A 20,167-nucleotide genomic window follows, 5' to 3' on the forward strand; every position below is an offset into this window, starting at 1 on the left:
TTGAAAGATCCTCAGATTTGGCTTACTTCAGAAACATGTATGTTTACCTAAAAGTAAGTATGTCTCTATTTTGATATTGAAGTATTTCAATTTCATTATTTGGTTATTATAAATTTTTCACAGCGTCAAATCGGAAGTCGTTCTAAGGTATTTGAAACGTCACCTTCCTTACCCTATCTGATATCAATTGTGTTCCAAACAAAAGAGGTGTATGCACCCGTACTCTCGACCTGTAAACACAGAAAATGAAGCAATGTCGTTTTAGTGCAGCAAAGTTTTGTAAGAATTTTCTCTCCATACAATAAAATACCACACATTACCTTTGGTCATACATTTGGGCAATGGTTTTTTCAATTTATTGAAAAAAGAACACACACAGGTCAAAGGGGTTTGCATTAGAGGAAAAATCTCAATTTCCCAATCCGTTTGGAGTTCCCTCCTTAAAAATGTGCATGCATCACACAAGTACTGTACAGTAGGAAACTAGTAAATTACACATAAAACGTAATATACATTCCCTGGGACAAAGCAAAATCTGTAAAACATTTGGTTTCAACTGTCAGCCCACATAGGTTCTTTCACAGGAAATATTATTAGAAATCAAATATTATTGTTATTGAAAACTCTTGAATATTCAGGAAGGTTTATTATCTGCTAATGTTTACCTGTTTCTCTTGTCCATCAAGCTTCCTTAGTTTGCTAATACATTGTTACACAATCTTTACACATTTTAAACACACAGCATAGTGTAGCACTGATATTAATAATTAATGAATTAATACATAAGTGTGTACCATCTCTCACTCCAATGGGCATGATCTTTTATTGCCTTTTCATGTTAATCAGTGAAAAATGAAAGAAAGTTCCAATTAATTGTAGAAAATGTCAGTAAATGTTATGGTCTCCCATCATTACAATTAGATGTTGATGCAACTAAAATGTAATTGTTTATGCTTGTGCTTAAAAACCTATGCATATAGTATTCATACACAGATGTCATTGACAGAAACCTACATGTTTTGCCTACTTTTAAAGTGGAATAATGGCCATACATATCTTTTGAAGAAATTCCTATTCAATATCTAAAAATTCTGTATGACAAGTAGTACATGAATAATTTGAATCACTTACTTAGTACAGTAGTATTTCCTAAATCTATTATGGAATTTACCACAATTCAATAGAGAATATGTACACTCATATTCAAATGTATGGTTCACGCTCGCATTGGACAATATGGTTGGATCGCCACCCAGTCATTGAGATGCCAGTGCAGAGACGGCTCAGAAAAGCACAGCTTTAACCTGCAATCCAGTCTCACAACAATGATCCACTCTGAGACAGGACAAGAACCTGAGATTCGGGCTAACACTACACCGAATGCTAATTGTTGTAACCCACTGACAAACCAACGGACAGGTTTTCACGATGCCGTATAATACGTAGTGCACTGGGAGAAGCTTTGAGTGGCATTATTCCACGCGTCTTCTCACTCTCCTCTGTGTCCCTCCCATTTCCAAACTCCCAACATCCCTTTTACAAAGGGTGTTCCAACATAGAGGCATTCTGATTGGCAACCTAATGAAGGTGACATTTGTGAACACTCCCCATGTGCCACACCTTATATAGAACAGCAAAAATCCCCCCCAGCACACACACACACACACATTTTTAAGTCAACAAATTCATTGCAATTTGAAGCAAATGCCTGAGGACAATTCTCAAAGATTTTAACATGTGAAGTAGAAATAAGAAATAGTCCAGCATGTCATAAAAAAACACAAACGCCTCAAAATAAAAGTGAGATCACACTTGCTCAGCACTGAATGATGCATCCTCAAAGAGGCAAACCAATGGTCATAGAAAAGGGGCGGCAAAACAAAACCAGTTCGCATTAAATTAATAAAGAGTGGAACATGGAAAAAGACATTAGGCAAGACCTGCCAATCCAGGCACCTCTGTGAGGTTTGTGCTTTTCAACTCTGGCTGAACTTACTGCTCGAGATGCAGCAGGTGGTGAAGGTATGGGGATGGGGGGTCTTCCAGGGTCTTTAAACTTTAAATAGCGCTGTGCTTAGCCCCACTTTGAAAATAGTGCCCATTGCGTGTTCAAATCCACAGGCTGTGGGCCACGGAGGCGTCCTTATTGCACACCACTTCGGATCACTTACATACAGGTTTAAAATATTTAAAAAAATCGATCGTGATGCCCTCTCTGGGAGAGCATCATGTTCCTGCGAGGTCCTGCCCCAGGTGACAGCTCGGTAGGCCCCGTCTGTGGTGAGTCCAGCCTGGGCGTGGAGGTGTACCTCCGCCCCAGCGGACCCCGGACCTCCGCCCCTCCCCGTTCACTGTTGGCGGGGCTGAGCTCTGCGAGGCTGTCCGAGCCGAAGGCGAAGGCCGTGTGCTCGCGGTCCAGCCTCGGGTTGCTCCCGCTGCTGGGCGACTGCGGGTCGGCGCTGAAGTACAGGGTGGAGCTGGACTCGGTGGGGCAGAAGTTCGGCTCAGGGCTGTCTCCCAGCACCGACTTGCCCTCAGGCGAGCTGCGCTTAAAGTTGGCGACAGGAGACTCCAAAGGGCTTTCCATTGGCAGACTGTAATCGTCATTTTCATCGTTGTCCCGCGATGTGGGTTCTTCTTCGCTTACGCTCTGGAACTCCTCCTTGCAGTCCGACAGGGGTGCCAGAGCCTCGTTTTCCTCCATCCCTGCCTTCTTGTCCTCCAAGCTCCCCTCATCCATCCCTCCCCCCGCCTTCAGATCCGAGTGGTAGCCCTCAACTTCCAATATGGCCGCAACCCCTCCGGAACCATACGCCTGGTTGATCTTTCCTGGGTCGCCGGTCTTGAGTGCTAGGCGGATGAGGAACCAGTGATGGTGCCTACATCCTCCACTGCTCTCCCTGCCATCAGCTTTCCCCCTGCAGCCACCTGGGTGCTCCAGGAATGAACTTGCTACCCCAGATAGAGAGAAGCTGCAGTGGGAGTGGCTGTGAAACGACGTGGCCGCCGGGAGGCTCTTCCCCTCTAGAGAGACGGAAGACTCCGCCCGTTCCAGGCAGGTGCTGCCCATGTGAGCTCGGCCTCCATGGTGCAGCATCTGGGAGATCTCTGTGGACTTCGGATGTAGGAAGCGGTAATACAGGACCAGAGATGTCAAGCCTGAGAATGAGAGGAATAGTGAAAGAAAGAAAAGTGTTGGGAGTACAATAACGAGAGACGCCATCTCTAATAGTCGACTTTCCTTTTTATTAAGGTCTGCGAAACGTGAGGGCGGCGATTAGGGTGCTGCTGATTAACTCAAAATCGCTCTAGCAAATACACTGACCACAGCAAACCATTCAGAAGCCTCCCTGTTAATTTCCTTTGGGAGTATAAAAATGCGGCAGTATCTGGTTTTAAACTATCCAAAATGCAGGATTTTAATTGTACTGAACAGATGTTTTACACTCGCTTTCATCCTTATAAATCAGTGGATGAGTCAGCAATTTCTTTTTGTGATTACCGTACAGGCCAAAAGTTTGTACACCTTCTCATTCAATGTGTTTTCTTTATTGTCATGACCATTTACGTTGGTAGATTCTCACTGAAGGCATCAAAACTATGAATGAACACATGTGGAGTTATGTACTTAACAAAAAGTGGAGACCTGGCCTCCACAGTCACCGGACCTGAACCCAATCCAGATGGTTTGGGGTGAGCTGGACCCCAACAAGTGCTAAACACCTCTGGGAACTCCTTCAAGACTGTTGGAGAACCATTTCAGGTGACGACCTCTTGAAGCTCATCGAGAGAATGCCAAGAGTGTGCAAAGCAGTAATCAGAGCAACGAAACTAGAATATAAAACATGTTTTCACTTATTTCACCTTTTTTTAAGTTATGTACATAACTCCACATGTGTTCATTCATAGTTTTGATGCCTTCAGTGAGAATCGACCATGAAAATAATGAAAACACATTGAATGAGGTGTGTACAAACTTTGGGCCTGTACTGTAAAATGGACTGAGGCCCCATCTGAGAGGAAGTGGACCCCGAAGAAAACCAATTCCCCTTTCACATGAACTCACAATGTGAACACAAAAAGACCTCCAGATACAAAAAAAAAAACATTTGACACCTAAATCACTCAAGCTACAGTGTCACAAAATTAGAAAGCTCCGGTTTGACCTTGCTCATTGCGTTGAAGGTTATATGTAAGTCTCACCAGACAGGAAGCTGCAGAAAACTGCAGTGGGGGGGGTCAAACTGTCCCACGATGCTTCGTTCAGGAGGTCAGATGCTGCCAGCATCAGCGTTGCATTTTCCAGCAACATTACCTACAACACAACATAACAAGGTATTTATAGGATCCAAAAAGCATACGCCACATTGTGAATATGACTATTTTCCTATCATCAACGTGAATATTATACAAATGCCCATATACTGTGGCCATTGGCAACAGTTACAAATGGACTAGTTCTACACACAGTCTATTGTTCGGTATAATGTATTACTCTACCAGTCACCAGATATTACTTTCATCATCATTGTGGTGATGTGAAAATACCATGAAATAAGTTTCAGGCCACATATCAAGCTGCATGTAAAAAAGCGCAGCCTCACCACATAGAAACCTGCCATACGGAAGCGTGAGCGGCCGTCTTTGACATTGAGGAAGAAGAAGATGTGCACCATTCCCAAAGCCCCGTTGAACAGACGCCAGCTCCAGGGTCCTGTGCAGATGTCAGTCTGCTGGGAGACCAGCCAGAATGATGCAGTGAGCCAGTGAAAACCTGTAGCCAGCAGAAACCCCCCCCACATCCCCCCAAAAAAGCAGAAAACAGAACTATGGCACAAGGCGTACTTTTGTCATTTAAAAATGCAATATGAACGTGGCCCTTTGACTCTCACCTACAACTCCGCACACCCACCAGCCGAAGGCGCGGGCGAAGAACATGAGGCTGGCCACCCTGGCGCCGAGCATGCCCACCCTCCAGAGCAGCTGGCACAGCAGCACGGCAGGCGGCATGGCCAAGTGGCCCGGCCTGATCAAGCAGCACGCGCGACTGAAGAGCACCAGCGCCCAGGACAGCGAGAGCAGGCACAGGCCACAGCACAGAGCCACTGCGCCGAGAGACAGAACATTTCTGTTTCACCAGACACTAACACGCAGCGCATTGCGGGCTTCCTCGCCACCGCCGAAATCGCCGAGGGAACGGCCGGGTTACCTGGAGGGCTGACGCCCACGTCGGTGGCCACCAGCACGTACGTCTGCAGCAGCGTCTGTGGCAGCGTGAGCAGCAGCCCCTCCAGCAGGCGAAGCCCAGCCACGTCCGCCTGCTGCATCACGGCCGTGCCCAGCTCCCCCACCGAACCCTGCGTCTGCCACACGGCCCCCATGCAGTCCCAGAACCTGCCAGCAGAGGACAGCGTACACACCAGCAGCATGAGCCGACGGCAGGGATCGAATCTTACAATTACAATTTCATTTACAGCATTTACCAGACGCCCTTATCCAGACCGACTTACAAGCAGTAGTTACAGGGACAGTCCCCCCCTGGAGACACTCAGGGTTACGTGTCTTGCTCAGGGACACAATGGGATTTGAACCTGGGTCTTCTGGTTCATAGGCAAGTGTGTTACCCACTAGGCTACTACCACCCTGTCTTCATGTTCATGTCTATATGACACCGCTATATGAACTCGGTGCAGGAATCTCGTACCGCACACATAATGAAATGTTTCTTCCAGGTATCCTCCCTCAACAACATGTCACTACGACTGCGGTGTTCAGAAGGGTCAGCTGTGGTCAGAAACGGACAAGTTGCGAATGAAATGAGAAGAATGGGTACACACGAGGGTCACCGTGAAGAGCAGCGGATATAGAACTAGCTACGTTTTTTTACATTGTGTGTACGTGACAGCTATGTCATCATTTTTCCCAGGAGCTTTACATAAGACAGAGCGCTTGGGGAGCGTCCTATTCCAATGTCACGGTCACTACTTTGCCAATCGGAGGGTGGTAGCAGCCTACTGGGTAACACACTCGCCTGTGAACCAAAGACCCAGGTTCAAATCCCACTTACTACCATTGTGTCCCTGAGCAAGACACTTAACCCTAAATTGCTCCAGGGGGACTGTCCTTGTAACTACTGATTGTAAGTCGCTCTGGATAAGGGCGTCTGATAAATGCCATAAATGTAAATGTAAATGGAACTCTTGAGTGAAAGCGCTAATAATCCATCTGGTGTTAGACGGCAGGGGACGTGGCGCTGAGACGACTGCTGACGACCCTGCAAACAAGGTTCATTAGGAGCAAGTGAAACGGAGGAGGAATGGAGCAGATGCTTGCGGGGGGCGAGGATGTAAGGTGAGCTCCTCCTCTGTCGGACGTCTGGGGGTCAGAAATAATTACGAAAAAAAAAAAAAAAAAAGCACCTTTTAAAGAGACCGAGGTGAAGAACGTGTATAATGGTCAGGAAGCAGCGGCGCTTGTCCCCATCAGCAAAGTACCACCGACAGCTCAGTGCCTGCACCAGCGTCCCAGGAACAAACAGCGCAATGGTCCACGCCGCCCAAAACGTCTCGCCAACCCAGAGGTAGCAGCCCACCAAGAACAACACTGGCATATACATAAAAAAAGAAGAAGAAGAAGCAGAAGATCACAACATGGTCATGTGGTCAGACTGCAGACGATTAGAATCGCTGTTTTACCGCCCGTGCATGGTAAGTGCACCCCTAAATTCCTGTAGTGAAGACACTTGACTTTCTACAAGGAAATCAGCGCTGAGCGAGTTCTTTGTCCAATCGCATTACACCTCTGCTGACATAAGGAATACATTATTTTAATGGCCTCGGCGCTCCCCTCTTCCCGGCTCGTCGATTTCAGCGTAACGTCCGCGCCAAAGTCAAACTGGTTACGGAGGGCCTGACCTCTACCCCCCTCGCCCACCCCGTCCCGACACCAGGGCCTGTAACCGATCCCTTTAGTCGGGTCATGGCATACAAGCGCTCCACGGCACGAAACATCAGCAGGTAGGCAAGGGCATTAAACTGGTCATGCAACGAGCCAAGCAACCCAACCCTTCCACGCGGTTTATAACACTTTTCGTTTATAACAATTTCGGTTTTTATACCCATTACCCATAAAGCATGATTCCTTATTGATATCATTTTTAAAAATGTGTTTACTATTGCAGTATAAAATCTAATTAAATTGTTGCATGCGATTTGCACGCACTGTGCTGTTGATACTCAGATATTATTGTAAAAACAACACGAACAAATACGTTCGTAACATTAATTATAAGATTAATTGAGGTCACTTATACAATATGCATGAAGGGATGGTTGCCGTGGTTACTGTCCTCTGTCGCCACGGAGCTGGGGACTTCGAAACGTCTGCGGCTTTATTTCTTCCGACAGATCTCCGACGCGGTATTACCGTGCGAGCGAGCGTGCGTGCGTGCGTGCGTGCGTGCGTGCGCGTTACTCACGCGCGCTCCTCTCCGCCACGACGAGCAGCGCGGACACGGCGAGCAGCAGCGCCTGACACCGCGCCGTCCAGCATCCCTTCCGCGCCGCCGACGGCATGTCCGCCCCGCCGCTGCCCGCTGCTACCACGGACCGGATACGCGGGTCGCCGCGCTGCGCGTTGTTGACATTCTCCGCGGACGGACGGACGGACGGACGGACGGGCGCCGATACGTGACGTCACCGCCTGGCTTTAAAGCGGCAGCGGCCAAAACAGACGTAAACAAAATAAAAAATGATCAAATTGTCTATGGAAAAGCTTAAATATGTTACGTCTTTGAATAAACGTCTTGCACATGTTTCTGAATTCACAATGTATATGTATACCTTAATAGTTAAAAGCCATGGCTTGATTTCTTTGGGGTTTTTTCCCAGAAATTCCAGAAATTCATTCAGATTTGCACAATCGTCTCCTTTGACAAGAATTTATAATAAGACTGAATCAGGGATGGATGGATGGATATGGTTCTTAACCTTAATCAACCATATAACCTTTACCTGTGATTCTAGCTCGAAATAGAGCCCATGTACTGATCTCAAATTATGAAGTTCTCAGGGACACAATGGTATAAATCATTTCTCAGGGACACAATGGCATAAATCATTTGCGAGTTACATTTAACCATCTCACATATAACCCAATACAAACCGCTGAATCTTAAGCAAGGTTGTGACTCCCAGAGCCAATTTAGAGTCACCATTCGCATTTCCAGAGCCACTTCGCGTCAGCAGTAACAGGGACAGAGCAGGTTATTCCATCAGTAAATTTGTTCTTCCCCCGAAGGCCATAATCCAAGGTGACAATGCCAGGATTCGTCGGGCTCAGCTTGTGAAAGAGCGGTTCAGGGAGCACGAGACGTCATTCTCACACCAGAGAGTCCAGACCCCACTGAGGGTCTTTGGGATGTGCTGGAGAAGAATTTCTACAAGATCGTGGCTAAAAATCAGTGCAACTCTGGACAGAAATAATAATGTTGTGTCACAGTTCATCGAAACAACACCACAGCAAATGCTCACCGTAATCAAAACGAGTGTGTGACTCGTATGAACGATTTTATTTTGTGCTCTGCACACTTAAGAAGATTGTGATCAACACCCCCATGGAGTTTGTTCAAGTTTGGTACTTCTTCAAATTTGTCTGTAATGTCTGTAATGTTAATGTTGTAGGGTGGCCTATGAACCAGAAGACCCAGGTTCAAACCCCACTTACTGCCGTTGTGCTCCTTAGTAAGACACATAACACTGAGTGTCTCCAGGGGGACTGTCCCTGTAACTACTGATTGTAACGCGGTCTGGATAAGTGGCATAAATGTAAATGTTAGAAAAAATATTAAAAAAAAAAAAGAACACAATGATCTTCAGTTTCAATGTTTTAATCTGGAACAAACCGAAGCCAAAAAAAATAAAATCTAATTCGTAATGACAAGAACATCAACAAAGTAAAGACACAAATAGGTTTACATCAGAAAACAAAACTTATTGGCTCCGTTTTCAATCACTGCAGTTGTCCACCTCAGCATCCTGCTTAAAATGCACTTTCCACGCTTCCTCTCATAATGACCTGTAATGTGGGAAGCAGATGTATTTTTACAGCGCAAATGTTTAACGCGTTTGTGAGTAAAGGGGGTTTTCTAATTCGGAGCACAATGTCTGGAAATGGAGGAGAGCCCTTCCTGAAATTTCCTGCTCCACGCACACTATTTTTATAGAAAGCAGCGATGCCTTAAAAACTGAAGATGAGAACAAGAGAAACGTTATTTTTCTGTAAAGCGCAACTCCTTTTAAATTTTGGCAAGAGAGAAAGGGATTTGGTGAACACAGATTTTTTAAAATGATACATAAAACACAAAAAATGTACGCGATAATCAAGAATAAAAAAATGAAAAAAACTGCAGATTAGAAAATGCATTCAGATTATGTGCAAAATGCACCCAACTCAAGGCCTTGTGGATTAGGAGGAGCAGGAGAACAGAGTGGGTGCCGCGTGAAATGAAGGGCTGAACAAACAGAGGAACACAGTGGGCTTGGCTGAAAAAAAAAAAAAAAAAGGCAAACAATTGAAAGCTTTTCTATCCGGATTCTGTGTTATAAAACAGGATATCTGCCTCTCTTTTTTATCGTTTTTTCTTTTTTGTTTCATCCAGGCATCTTCAAATCGGCGAGTGACCTGACACCGCTTGCCTCTTACAACGAAGCAAAAAAATTACATGTCCGGTTCAAGGCTTGACAGAAGAAGAGAAAAATAGGTGCACTGCACGTTAAAGATCTGGTTCTTGCTTAACGTTGACCTCAAGGAGGTCTCCAAAGCTGGTGGCATGTAGCCTGAGGACTGAACTTTCAGATGCTTGTTCCTCCAGATGTTCTGCAGACATTCCTTTCTTCTCCTCCATGTCTAGCTCTTCTGTTTCATCGGTTAGCTCAAACTTGATGGTCGTCCTCTCAACATCATGACATGGAATGCACCGAGAGTCAGAAGCTAAGTGAGGGTCCAGAGGTGTCTCAGGGGTCAGGATTTGTGGGTACAGGGGGTGAGGGAAGCTGGAGCGCCCGCCACCGGTGTGCATGCGCCGATGGAGCTTCAGGTGGACGAACTGGGTGAAGCGCGCAGGGCAGATCTTACAGTGGTATGGCTTCTCACCTGTGTGCAGACGAAGGTGGGTCTTCAGGTTGCTGGTGCTACTGAAATGCTTGTTGCAGACCTGCGAAGAGTGAGACTCTTGAACACGTGCATGCGGTGGATTGACCCCCTGGACTCTCAGGCGAACACTCACCTTGCACTCGTGTGGCTTTTCCCCTGAATGGACCAGAAAGTGCTTCTGCAGATGGGCAAGTTGGGTGAAATCTTTATTACAGGTCTGACACCTGAAGGGTCTCTCTCCACTGTGGACTCTCAGATGTACCTGTGAGGTGAAGAGGTGTTAAAGCGGTTCTCAAGGTGGCCACCACCAGTGGTTCATATCGAAAAGAAGCAAGAAAAAGCAGGTGCGCCCTTCTAAAAGACATAGGCTCACCTTCAGGTTGGACAGTTGGCTGAAGATCTTGCCACACTCGTTGCACTCATACCGGATCTTTCCGTTTTGCCGTCTGAGTGGGTAAGGCAGTGTTTGGTAGCCAGTGTACTCACGCCTGATATTCTGGAGGTATACCTTCTCTGAAGATACCTCTGTGGATTGCAGCTTAACTGCAGTTGTCTTGGATGGTGTGGGACCTGAGGTGGCATCTTTGCCACTTAGAGGTGAGTTTTGCCTGGACGTGTGGTGACCCGAAGCTCCTTTAACAACCCTGGTCGTGTGTGGTCCACTGGCCACGTTCCTTCTGAAGTTGCTGGTTAACGCACAATTGATGGGTGAGAGGCTAAAAGAGAATTTTTGTCCATTGGGCAGCAAACCCAACCCGTGTGGGTAACCCTGCGCGTGAAGTATTCCTCTCGGGAGGATCGTGTGTTGAATCGGTTCATAATGATATGGAAAATATGAGTGATTTACACTCAAAGATGATTCAGGCACAGTTCTCGGCAATGGAATTTTGTCATTCAGATGTTGCAAAGGCGCATGACTGTGGAGCGCACCTGAAAGAGTCAAGGTCTTGGCCGTCTCCTCCTTTAAACTGATGTGACTGGCAGGACCTGTTGTGTTGAGGAACAGATTTTGATCAAACCTGCCTGGGCCGTAGGACTGTAGTGGGTAGATTGCCTTTGGTCCCACTGGTTGTTGGAAGTCCTGGTTCAATGTCATGTTCCTGAAATCAGGTGAGCAAGGATCCTTCCTGAGGATATCAGAGACACTGTGGCCCCTCCTGTGTGGCTGCTTCTGCCGTGGAGATGCAATGCTGCTGGATTCCTGCTGATTTGACCACGATTCAGTCTGCACTGAGAGTTGAGAAACAACAAAAATGGACCAGTAATTAACCAGAAAGCAACAAAGTCACACGTTTAAACCCCATTTACTACCATTGTGTCCCTGAGCAAGACACTCCAGGGGGACTGTCCCTGTCACTACTGACTGTAAGTCGCTCTGGCTAAATGCCGTAAATGTAAATGTAGTAGCACAAATTAGTTTCCATTGAAATATAGTAGGCCTTGACCAATGTGTTTTCTTCATGGCCGACTTGGGATACTATTTCTTAATAATCAGTGAGCACCATAAGCAATATTTGGAACCAAAACATTAATCATTTCTGTATTTTAAAATATTTTTCCTTTACTTTACTTTACTTTACTTAGCAGCCACCAGCCAGACACCAGCCATTTTTAAAGTTCCGCAATTCTGTAATGTCATATGCAAAAAGGGCCCGTTTCAGTGTGCTGCTTAGTAATTAACGGAGTGATGAGTGAAAGATATGCGAGAGATCCAAAATTTACAGTAAAACTGAGTCAAACTGTTTTGCTGAGCCAGTAGAAACAGTCAGATGAGAGTTTACTGAATGATTGTGAACGATTGAAATGATTATGCTATCTTGTAAGAACGATCCGTGACCCTCTGTTTGTGACATTTCAGAATACCGGCACCTGATTCAGGATTTGGTCACGATGTTAAAAGCAGTTTACATTACACTATTGTGTTCTGGTTTGTTATATAGTTTGGTGCAGGTTGATAGATCTGGGGTATTGTGTACTAAAATACATGTTGCCTTTCTCTGAATACTTATAGGCTATTCTCTGCGACTTGGAGCCAATCAGAGAGTGCTGTTGGGCGTGACATTGAGAACACTGTAAATATCGCTTCCCAGGTCATTTCCCAGGCAGTGAAACCCTTTTCTTAGCTTTCTGATCACACCAAGTCCTTATGTTTTATTCTGACACCGTACATACTGGGCTGAAGACGTCATTTTACAGATATGAACTCTTGAGTTTGACCTTGAGTGTCAGTGACGTGTCGGTGCGATTGCATCTCGCGTTCCCACCCCTCACCTAGCAAGCGTGATGTGCTGAGCAGAAACCTGCCACCTTACAGACTGGGTGAAACTTGATCTATCACCCGATACGTCAGCGTAAAGTTACAGTTATGATTGTTAGGACTCTCTACTCCTCTACGGTGTGTGAAAGTGTTCGAGGAGTAATCTTGTTCCCGCAGGAACCGCCTGTGTCTCTGGGAGCTTTCACAAACGGAGCTCTTCACCCCCCTCAAATCACAAAAACCCTTCAAGTCTTCAAATTCCCCCACACAAACACGCACACTGAAAATACACCGACATCCCCACCCCTCTGTCTGTCAAAGAAATGGATCTGGTCTACAGGAAGTGGTGTGAGGGCCTCATAAAACTCACCTTACTTTGACGTAAAGAAATCTGTCAAACCCATCTCAACAGACGTCCTCAAACTAAACAGAGCTTTGTGAATGTGTGTAGTGATCGAAAACCGCCCTCAGTTTATCCTCGGGTTCTAGTACACGTGAGAAGAATTTCTTGGCTGAATTGGTTTACACAACAAAATACATTTTTTTTTTAAAGATATCCAGAATTTTAAGAAGAATGCAACTGGCTACGGTTCAAAACTTCAGCGCCTGTATTTTTATGTAATGAGTTGATACTTTCGTTCCTACAAACCCGTTTACATCAGCGTGATTACAATTCAATGGAAGGGTGAGCAATGTGAACGAACCCGTTTGAACATTCGAGAGCTGTACTGAGTCGTAACTGAGCAGTCGCTCGGCTCGATGTGTGGATCTGCTGGTTTTTAGTAAACTCTAGCAGCTGAAACCGGCCCATATAAACAAACCGTAGTTCCCGCTGCCCTGATCAGATATGTACTGAAAGTGAACCATCTTGTGGGCTAGGAAAACTGGTGTGGTTTAGAACAGACTAAAGATTAGCATCTGTCACACAAAGACAAACATATTGACAGGGGCAGTGGTGGCCTAGCGGTTAAGGAAGCGGCCCCGTAATCAGAAGGTTGCCAGTTCAAATCCCGAACTGCCGAGGTGGTCCCCACACACTGCTCCCCACACGCCTGCTCACCAAGGGTGATGGTTAAAAGCAGAGGACACATTTCGTTGTGCCACCGCGTGCTGTGCTGTGTATCACAATGACAATCACTTTCACATAATAACCAGAATCACACCGCAACCATACATTTTCATTTAATACCTTTTAAATCTTGAAATCTGCTGCCATACCTTCAGTGAGTGGTGCAAGCAGACGCTGGGCAAACTCTGGACAGTACCACACCAGGAGCTCCTGCCCAGGGCTTATGGGTCGGACTGTGTAGAAGTAGATGGACATGCCGTTTTGACATGCGGCCATGTTCTGCTCCTGTAGGGTCGCCGCCGGGTTCACGTAGCGCATCCAGTTGCTCTTGTCCTCGTCAAAGCCATCCAAAAAGTGATGAAGCCTCCCCTCAGAATAGACCTGTGAGAAGAGGAGCCGGTGTTCGTTAAAGAAGGCTGAAGAGGGGCAAAAGTTCCAAACTCCATGAGAAAGGATATGTGATACGTCACTGCCTGACTGAACTTTAATCAACCTGGCCCACTTTCATTCCAACCTTCTCGGCTTTTGACCTACCAAATACAGCATTATATACTGCTGGTGTCTTCCTCTTGTAAGTAAAGTAAAGTAAAGGAGATCAGTTCTAAGGGCCAATCCATGTTGGCCCTCGTGCTGTGTGTTATTTTTTTAATTATTTTATTAAAATAAATCCTTTTGAGTTGCACCACGTCCGAATTCGGCACCTTCTTCCCCCCTGAACCCACGAGACGTGACATTGCCGTGACATCACATTTCACAAAAAATGAAAAAGTAAATAAATCCGGCCATAAATTCCTTAAAATGTAAATGTTTGCGGACCAAAACTAAGCTGGTAGGCGTAGGCTTTTGTAAAACGATTTTGTTCAGTGATTAGCCAGGTAGCCCTGATAAAAACATGGTTTCTTCTTGGAGCCGAGGGCAGATGCAGAGGATGAAAAAAGAATATGTAGTCTACTATGCAATGTTAATATCATGTTTAATTGTTTTTGACTCACATCAAAGCTGTCTGCGGGGAGAGGTGACATTTCAGAACTGTCGTTTCAAGAAATGACGACAGCCCGCCCAGTTGTCACTCTCAGGCTGACTGTAACGCTTAACCACATGCGGCACGTCTTGCTGAAAACATATTCACTTTGCTCACTCACGGTACACATGCGTTCCTCAAGAGCCGAGGCCATTTCACTTGTTCAGCAAAAACGGCCTCGGCATTTTTCCCTTGTTAGCTTTCAACATGTTAAATGTTTGTGCGACCCCCCCCCGATCACACTTTCTCATCACACCCATTTAAAACTTTCTCACTTTTGCCTCTCGGTTTCCCTCGTTCTTTCTCTAATCTCACTTCCCTACTCATTTTCTCACCATCTCTCCGTCTTCTCTTATCTCTCTTCCCCCTCTTTCTTCAGACCCCTCCCCCTTACACTGACAGTTTGTTTCTATATCCTTTAATAATAATAATAATAATAAGAATTTTGCTGCAAAATTGTCCGGCAGAACTGAACCCACAGCATGGAAATGTCAGCTGTTTAGATATGTGTGCAGCAGTTTAGATATGTGTGTGTGTGTGTGTGTGTGTGTGTGTGTGTGTGTGTGTGAGAGAGAGAGAGAGTCTGTGTAGCCACTTCCTTGCTGAGTCAGTATGTGAAGCGGTACCTTGCCACTTTACGGGCATGGAGCAAAACGTCATAGTGCTATTAAAACGTCACTCAGGATCTGCTCACCCGCCAGAAGTACTTCCTGTTGGCGTTCACAGGAACGCTCTCCGAGGTGTAACTCGCGCCCACCAGCGGGCCGAAACGGGTTCCCGCCGGGACGTGTCCTCTACTGATCACGCCAAGCACCTGAGCGGAGATAGAAAAAGTCGGAAGGTCACAGGGTGACTGAGTAAGAGCCTCATTATTTCAGCTTTCGATGAGTCAAGCATCAACTGCTTAAAAAGATGATGACGCTGTGTCATCATCTTCCTTTATTCCATAGCAACAATGTACATTTATTTAAAGGTATGTCCAGAATCACCCGGTTTGTACTGCAGGGACTATGTTGCAATAACCCTAAATGAATTCATGCAATTGGACACAAGCAGCATGGCACCATCAACCCTAGATGAAGCGGTAACTGAAAGAGAGCGAGTGAGTGAGTGTCTTTTCATTATTTGTGAAGGACAAAGCAATAAAGCACTCATGGTACAATGTGAGGGGGTAGTTAAATGAAAAATAAGAAAAAAATCCGATTTTGCTTGCAAATTTCCATTTGAACTCTTTTTCCTCTTTCAAGGCTTTATTCAGTTCTGAGCATGCAAGTGTCCAAGCAAGAACTTTACTGTGTTGATCTCAAGCAGTGCAAAGTTGAGCAGATCCACCGCAAATTATGTCTACAATGGTTAGACATTGACTTAGACATTGACACATTAGATTTTTTCCATCATTTTGGAACTAGACTATGGAAGACGGCCTTTATTTTTTAAGTTGGCAGAAAAAAAGAGTGCTTTTTGAATACCTCTGTGGAGTCAGGTGAACGTGTGAGTTGGAGGTTGCTGGGCAGGGACCCCTCTGCCCTGCTTATGTGCGTTTTTGAACAAACGTCCTTCCAGGGCTGGTCTTGCACCACGTATGTGCACCTCTCCTCCAGTTCTGCCTCGCTCCACAGAGTCAGGTCCATGTCAAGAGGTTCGGTCGTCATGGTGACATCCTCCCTCATCTGCGGTGACCCCTCTGAAGGATGTGAGGAGGACTTCATTTTCACATGCATTCAAACACTCAGCATTGGCGTTCCATCTACAATGTTTATAAGAAATCTGGATTAGTTTTGTCATTTCTACATGAAGATCAATTAAAAAGGAACTAGGTTGCATTTGTAAATGTGATCAGCTACAATGAAAAAAGTTCTCTGTCACCTCCCACAATTTTTGGCAGCTGGAAAAACATTTCTGGTGGTGGAAGTGGTGGGAGGGAAGTAGCCTGTGAATGGAGCTAAAGCTGGAAGTCAAGAGATGAGAACGGGGACGAAAGGTGGTGTGTCGCCACCAGCCTGGTGGTAGATAACCCATGTCAATATTGTTAAGGAACCGGACCGACCTACCAACAAGTGCAGAACTGAACATCGATTTCTACAACCGTACAGTTGTGTCTGCTAAATAAAGTAAAGTAAAGTAAAAAAGTAAAGTTGTGGCCTTGAGCAACACGCTTACTCTTCCTCCAAGGGTACTAAACCTGATATTAGGGACCGAATTTTTCTCTGGAAAAGAGTGACAGTTGAATGCATGAATGTGAGGCATTGTCATTGTCACTCTGTCTCTTCCCAAAGCATGAAATTAACCAGATGCAGACAAAAAAAAATCATAATGAGGATATAAAAAATGAAGCTTTCTTAACTATTTTATAGAATTTACTTAAGAAATTAAGAGTTTCTGTCAGTTTAAGACAGTATTTGTACATCCGACATCCGAAGAGAAGTAATGAACAGTAATCGTGACCCGCGGACTGACCCTCGACCCCCCCATTCCGTGTGAGAACATTCGGAATGACTGCGCCAGCCACCACACTCACAGCGAAACTCGGTGACACGGCAGAAGCAGGGACAGGTTGTGAAATCGGTACCCCGGGCGCAGATGCACAGATGCACAGCTGTGATAGAAAAAAAAACGCCTGGACTGTGAACATCTGACTTTCAGTGGTGCCTGCAGGAAGCCGGCTCTCTGATACACACAACTGAGAAGGCATGGGTGTAAGTAACCTGCTGCACCCAACAGGTGTCAACATTTACCTGCATCACAAGATAGATAGATAGATAGATAGATAGATAGATAGATAGATAGATAGATAGATAGATAGATAGATAGATAGATAGATAGATAGATAGATAGATAGATAGATAGATAGATAGATAGATAGATAGATAGATAGATAGATAGATAGATAGATACTTACTGATATTCTCTGAGCAAAGCCACACATAAAAGGAAGTAGACAGATATTTCCCTGAGTCAACACCTCATCAGTTCATCTCGGTCCTGTGCTCTTCTCTGATCTGTACTCGGTCTCTTGCATATCTTTCACTATGTAAGAGTGTGTGAGTGTGTGTATGCATTTGTGTGTGTGAGTGTCTTTCATTTACGCTGGGATATATTATCACCCTCCCCTCTCTTCCTCTCCTCCAGCCCCCTCGCTCTCTATCTCTGTACTTCTTTCCTCCTCCTCAGTAACTCCTCCTCTCTCTCTCTCTCTCGCTCTCTCTCTCTCGCCGTCTGTGTGAACTGGTACTTTCGCTTTTCTCCAGAAGGCTTGTTACCGTCTGTCTCACACTTATATCTTGATTCTGGGCAAATTGGTCCTCTGACTGAAGTTTATTTCACTCTTCTACATCCATCAGAAAGATCAGACTATGCTACACATGTACCCGTGATACCTTATGATGATTTTGCGTGTGTGTGTGTGTGTTTGTGTGTGTACTTTCTACTCTTGTAACTTAATGCACTACATTCATTATAGTTAGAGCTTGATCTAACTACACACTTGTCAAGACAACGTTTTGCTCTGTATTGTGTACATCTATTTATTAGAAACTTTTAATCTTATACAAGGTGGAACAACCCCCTGTGGAAATGGTTGTGGATTTCGCTCAGAGACGAATTCTACATGTGCACATTTATCAGAAGAGAAAGTTACACAATAAGAGAGGCATGTTCTTTTATTTTAATATACAAGAAGCTCTCAACACATCAGTTCATGCTGCAGGTATACAGGCTTCCATCCCATCAAGGTTACCTTCATCATCCAGTCGAAGAAATAAAAATGATCATCATAAGCACAGTAGAGCAAAAGGAATTTATAGAAAGAAAATACATATATTTTCCCCAACTATCTATTTAATTTAATGTGAAATTACATACAGAGACTATTTTTCATCCAAAGGCACAGTGAAATGTGGTGGGATAACTCTGGGTAAATAAATGTGTGTGTGTGTGTGTGTGTGTGTGTGTCGTAAGTCCCGCCTCTGCTCTTGTGTTGTGAGGAAGTGTTGGATTTGGTCCCCTGCCAGTAAAACCGGCTGAATCACCGCACCTACAATTTCGTCACGTGACACAGAAGGTCGGAGTGACTTACTAGTGTGAGCATGCATATGTGTGTGTGTGTGTGTGTGTGTGTGTTTTTCCCATTTCAGACGCCCCTAGTTGGTTTATGAAGTGGCGTGGTGACTTATTTCTGACTCTAAACAGCATATGCTGTGGAATGTAAATGAGCTCCACCACTCTCCAACTGACAAACCGATGTGGTGGAGAACTGAATATCTCAGACACAGCCGAGCTTCTGACTTGTCCTTCATTTGCATAATTAACCTAGAGAAAAAATGAATTTACTGTTCTTTTTTGTTAACATGTTTTCCTCTTATTCTTGATTCTTTGCCCGTTCACCTCTAAGACGTCCTTGCGTTGAGTGGAAGATCATTTTTGTTATTGTTCTTGCTGACTGATGGGCATGACAGGGCTCTTTAAAACAGCTGTCTCTGGGAGACTTTACCACCCACACTGAGCGAAGCAGCTCTCGGCCTGCCACTGAGCGTCTGAATGAGCGATGAGACAGAGAGCGAGAGAGAGAGAGAAAGAGCTGTGAAGCCGCCCAGACACGATTGACGTCTGCGAATGTGATGTGGCAAGATCTGAAGCCCTTTCATTAATTGTATTAAGAAAACATCATAGTGACAAATAGCCAAATAACATACACATACTGTCACACAGTTTAGGATCATTAAAAAAAAATTAACAATCGTTTTGTGAAACGAAGTGATTGTGAAACACTGCAGCACAGAACACGGTAACACAACGAAATGTGTCCTCTGTATTTAACCATCACCCTTGGTGCGCAGTGGGCAGCCATGACAGGCACCCGGGGAGCAGTGTGTGGGGACGGAGCTTTGCTTGGTGGCACCTCAGTGGCACCTTGGCGGATCGGGATTCGAACCGGCAACCTTCCGATTACTGGTGCGCTTCCTCAACTGCTAGGCTTCATGTTGGTGTTGTAAGTGTCTGTTAATCATGGAATATCTGCATATGTGTAGAAAGAAACTTCATCAGTAAGAATTAGTCTTGAGCTCCAGTAGTGCTGTGTTCACTAATGCAAGTACTGCTCTGATTCAAAAGGCAATAATAATTCACACAAGTCCAGTGTCTGGTGAATAATTATTTCTTTGTCAGTCACAGTTCCTAATTGTAAAATTTAATTTTGAATGGGAGTGTACTCATATGTTTTGTATTTTTGTGCAGACTAGATATATGTTTTATATATACACACACACTTGCCTTTTTTTTCATGTTCTTGCATTCAGCAAGTAGTGCCAGCTGTCATGGAAACTTTCATTATGCTTCAAATCTGAGGAAGCATCTCCTGCACTTGCTCACAGCAGCAGCACGGTCTTCCTGTCCCAGTGCCTGCACTTCCCAGCACACAAACTTGTTGTTTCATTTATTGTCCATTACTTATAAGTGAGTCTCCATAGTAACAGTTTCTCTCAGCACTCAGAGTATGGTATGCAGCTACAGGCCCTTACAGCAAGTAAATAAAAAAATTATATATATTTATATATATTTTTACTCAGCTCACTGAATAATTGATCTGATATGTTGTTTCATAACAAAATAATAATAATAAAAACACAAATGAACACTATCCAGCAAAATCTACAGCATCTGAAAAATCTTG

At 44.9% G+C, this 20,167-nt stretch overlaps 2 protein-coding genes across 2 annotated transcripts; both read right to left on the reverse strand.

The window, feature by feature from the left end:
- Positions 1–413: 413 nt before the first annotated feature.
- On the reverse strand, positions 414–7,691 carry xkr5a (XK related 5a). Its single transcript, XM_029003012.1, has 7 exons — positions 7,478–7,691; positions 6,420–6,603; positions 5,210–5,394; positions 4,893–5,105; positions 4,605–4,774; positions 4,204–4,315; positions 414–3,159 (listed from the first exon to the last, which is right to left on the reverse strand). The coding sequence occupies exons 1-7, from the start codon at positions 7,572–7,574 to the stop codon at positions 2,189–2,191; spliced, it is 1,932 nt and encodes a 643-aa protein (XP_028858845.1). The 5' UTR covers positions 7,575–7,691; the 3' UTR covers positions 414–2,188.
- A 1,180-nt stretch (positions 7,692–8,871) lies between these two features.
- On the reverse strand, positions 8,872–17,574 carry LOC114763548 (PR domain zinc finger protein 1-like). Its single transcript, XM_028953302.1, has 7 exons — positions 17,399–17,574; positions 15,969–16,246; positions 15,194–15,313; positions 13,628–13,859; positions 10,526–11,382; positions 10,286–10,414; positions 8,872–10,213 (listed from the first exon to the last, which is right to left on the reverse strand). The coding sequence occupies exons 2-7, from the start codon at positions 16,218–16,220 to the stop codon at positions 9,773–9,775; spliced, it is 2,031 nt and encodes a 676-aa protein (XP_028809135.1). The 5' UTR covers positions 16,221–16,246; positions 17,399–17,574; the 3' UTR covers positions 8,872–9,772.
- Between the last annotated feature and the right edge of the window lie 2,593 nt (positions 17,575–20,167).

Source organism: Denticeps clupeoides, chromosome 14 (genome assembly GCF_900700375.1).
Source record: "Denticeps clupeoides chromosome 14, fDenClu1.1, whole genome shotgun sequence".
Lineage (NCBI taxonomy): Eukaryota > Metazoa > Chordata > Actinopteri > Clupeiformes > Denticipitidae > Denticeps > Denticeps clupeoides.

Excerpts from the sequence above, each read along its gene's own strand:
- xkr5a (XM_029003012.1), bottom strand. The coding sequence starts at position 7,574 with ATGCCGTCGGCGGCGCGGAAGGGATGCTGGACGGCGCGGTGTCAGGCG. Across the intron at positions 5,106-5,209 it reads CGTGGGCGTCAGCCCTCCAG|TGGCTCTGTGCTGTGGCCTG; the intron begins GTAACCCGGCCG and ends CTCTCGGCGCAG. Across the intron at positions 4,775-4,892 it reads GTGGGTGTGCGGAGTTGTAG|GTTTTCACTGGCTCACTGCA; the intron begins GTGAGAGTCAAA and ends TGCTGGCTACAG.
- LOC114763548 (XM_028953302.1), bottom strand. The coding sequence starts at position 16,220 with ATGCATGTGAAAATGAAGTCCTCCTCACATCCTTCAGAGGGGTCACCG. Across the intron at positions 15,314-15,968 it reads GTTCACCTGACTCCACAGAG|GTGCTTGGCGTGATCAGTAG; the intron begins GTATTCAAAAAG and ends ATCTCCGCTCAG. Across the intron at positions 10,214-10,285 it reads AAAAGCCACACGAGTGCAAG|GTCTGCAACAAGCATTTCAG; the intron begins GTGAGTGTTCGC and ends CACTCTTCGCAG.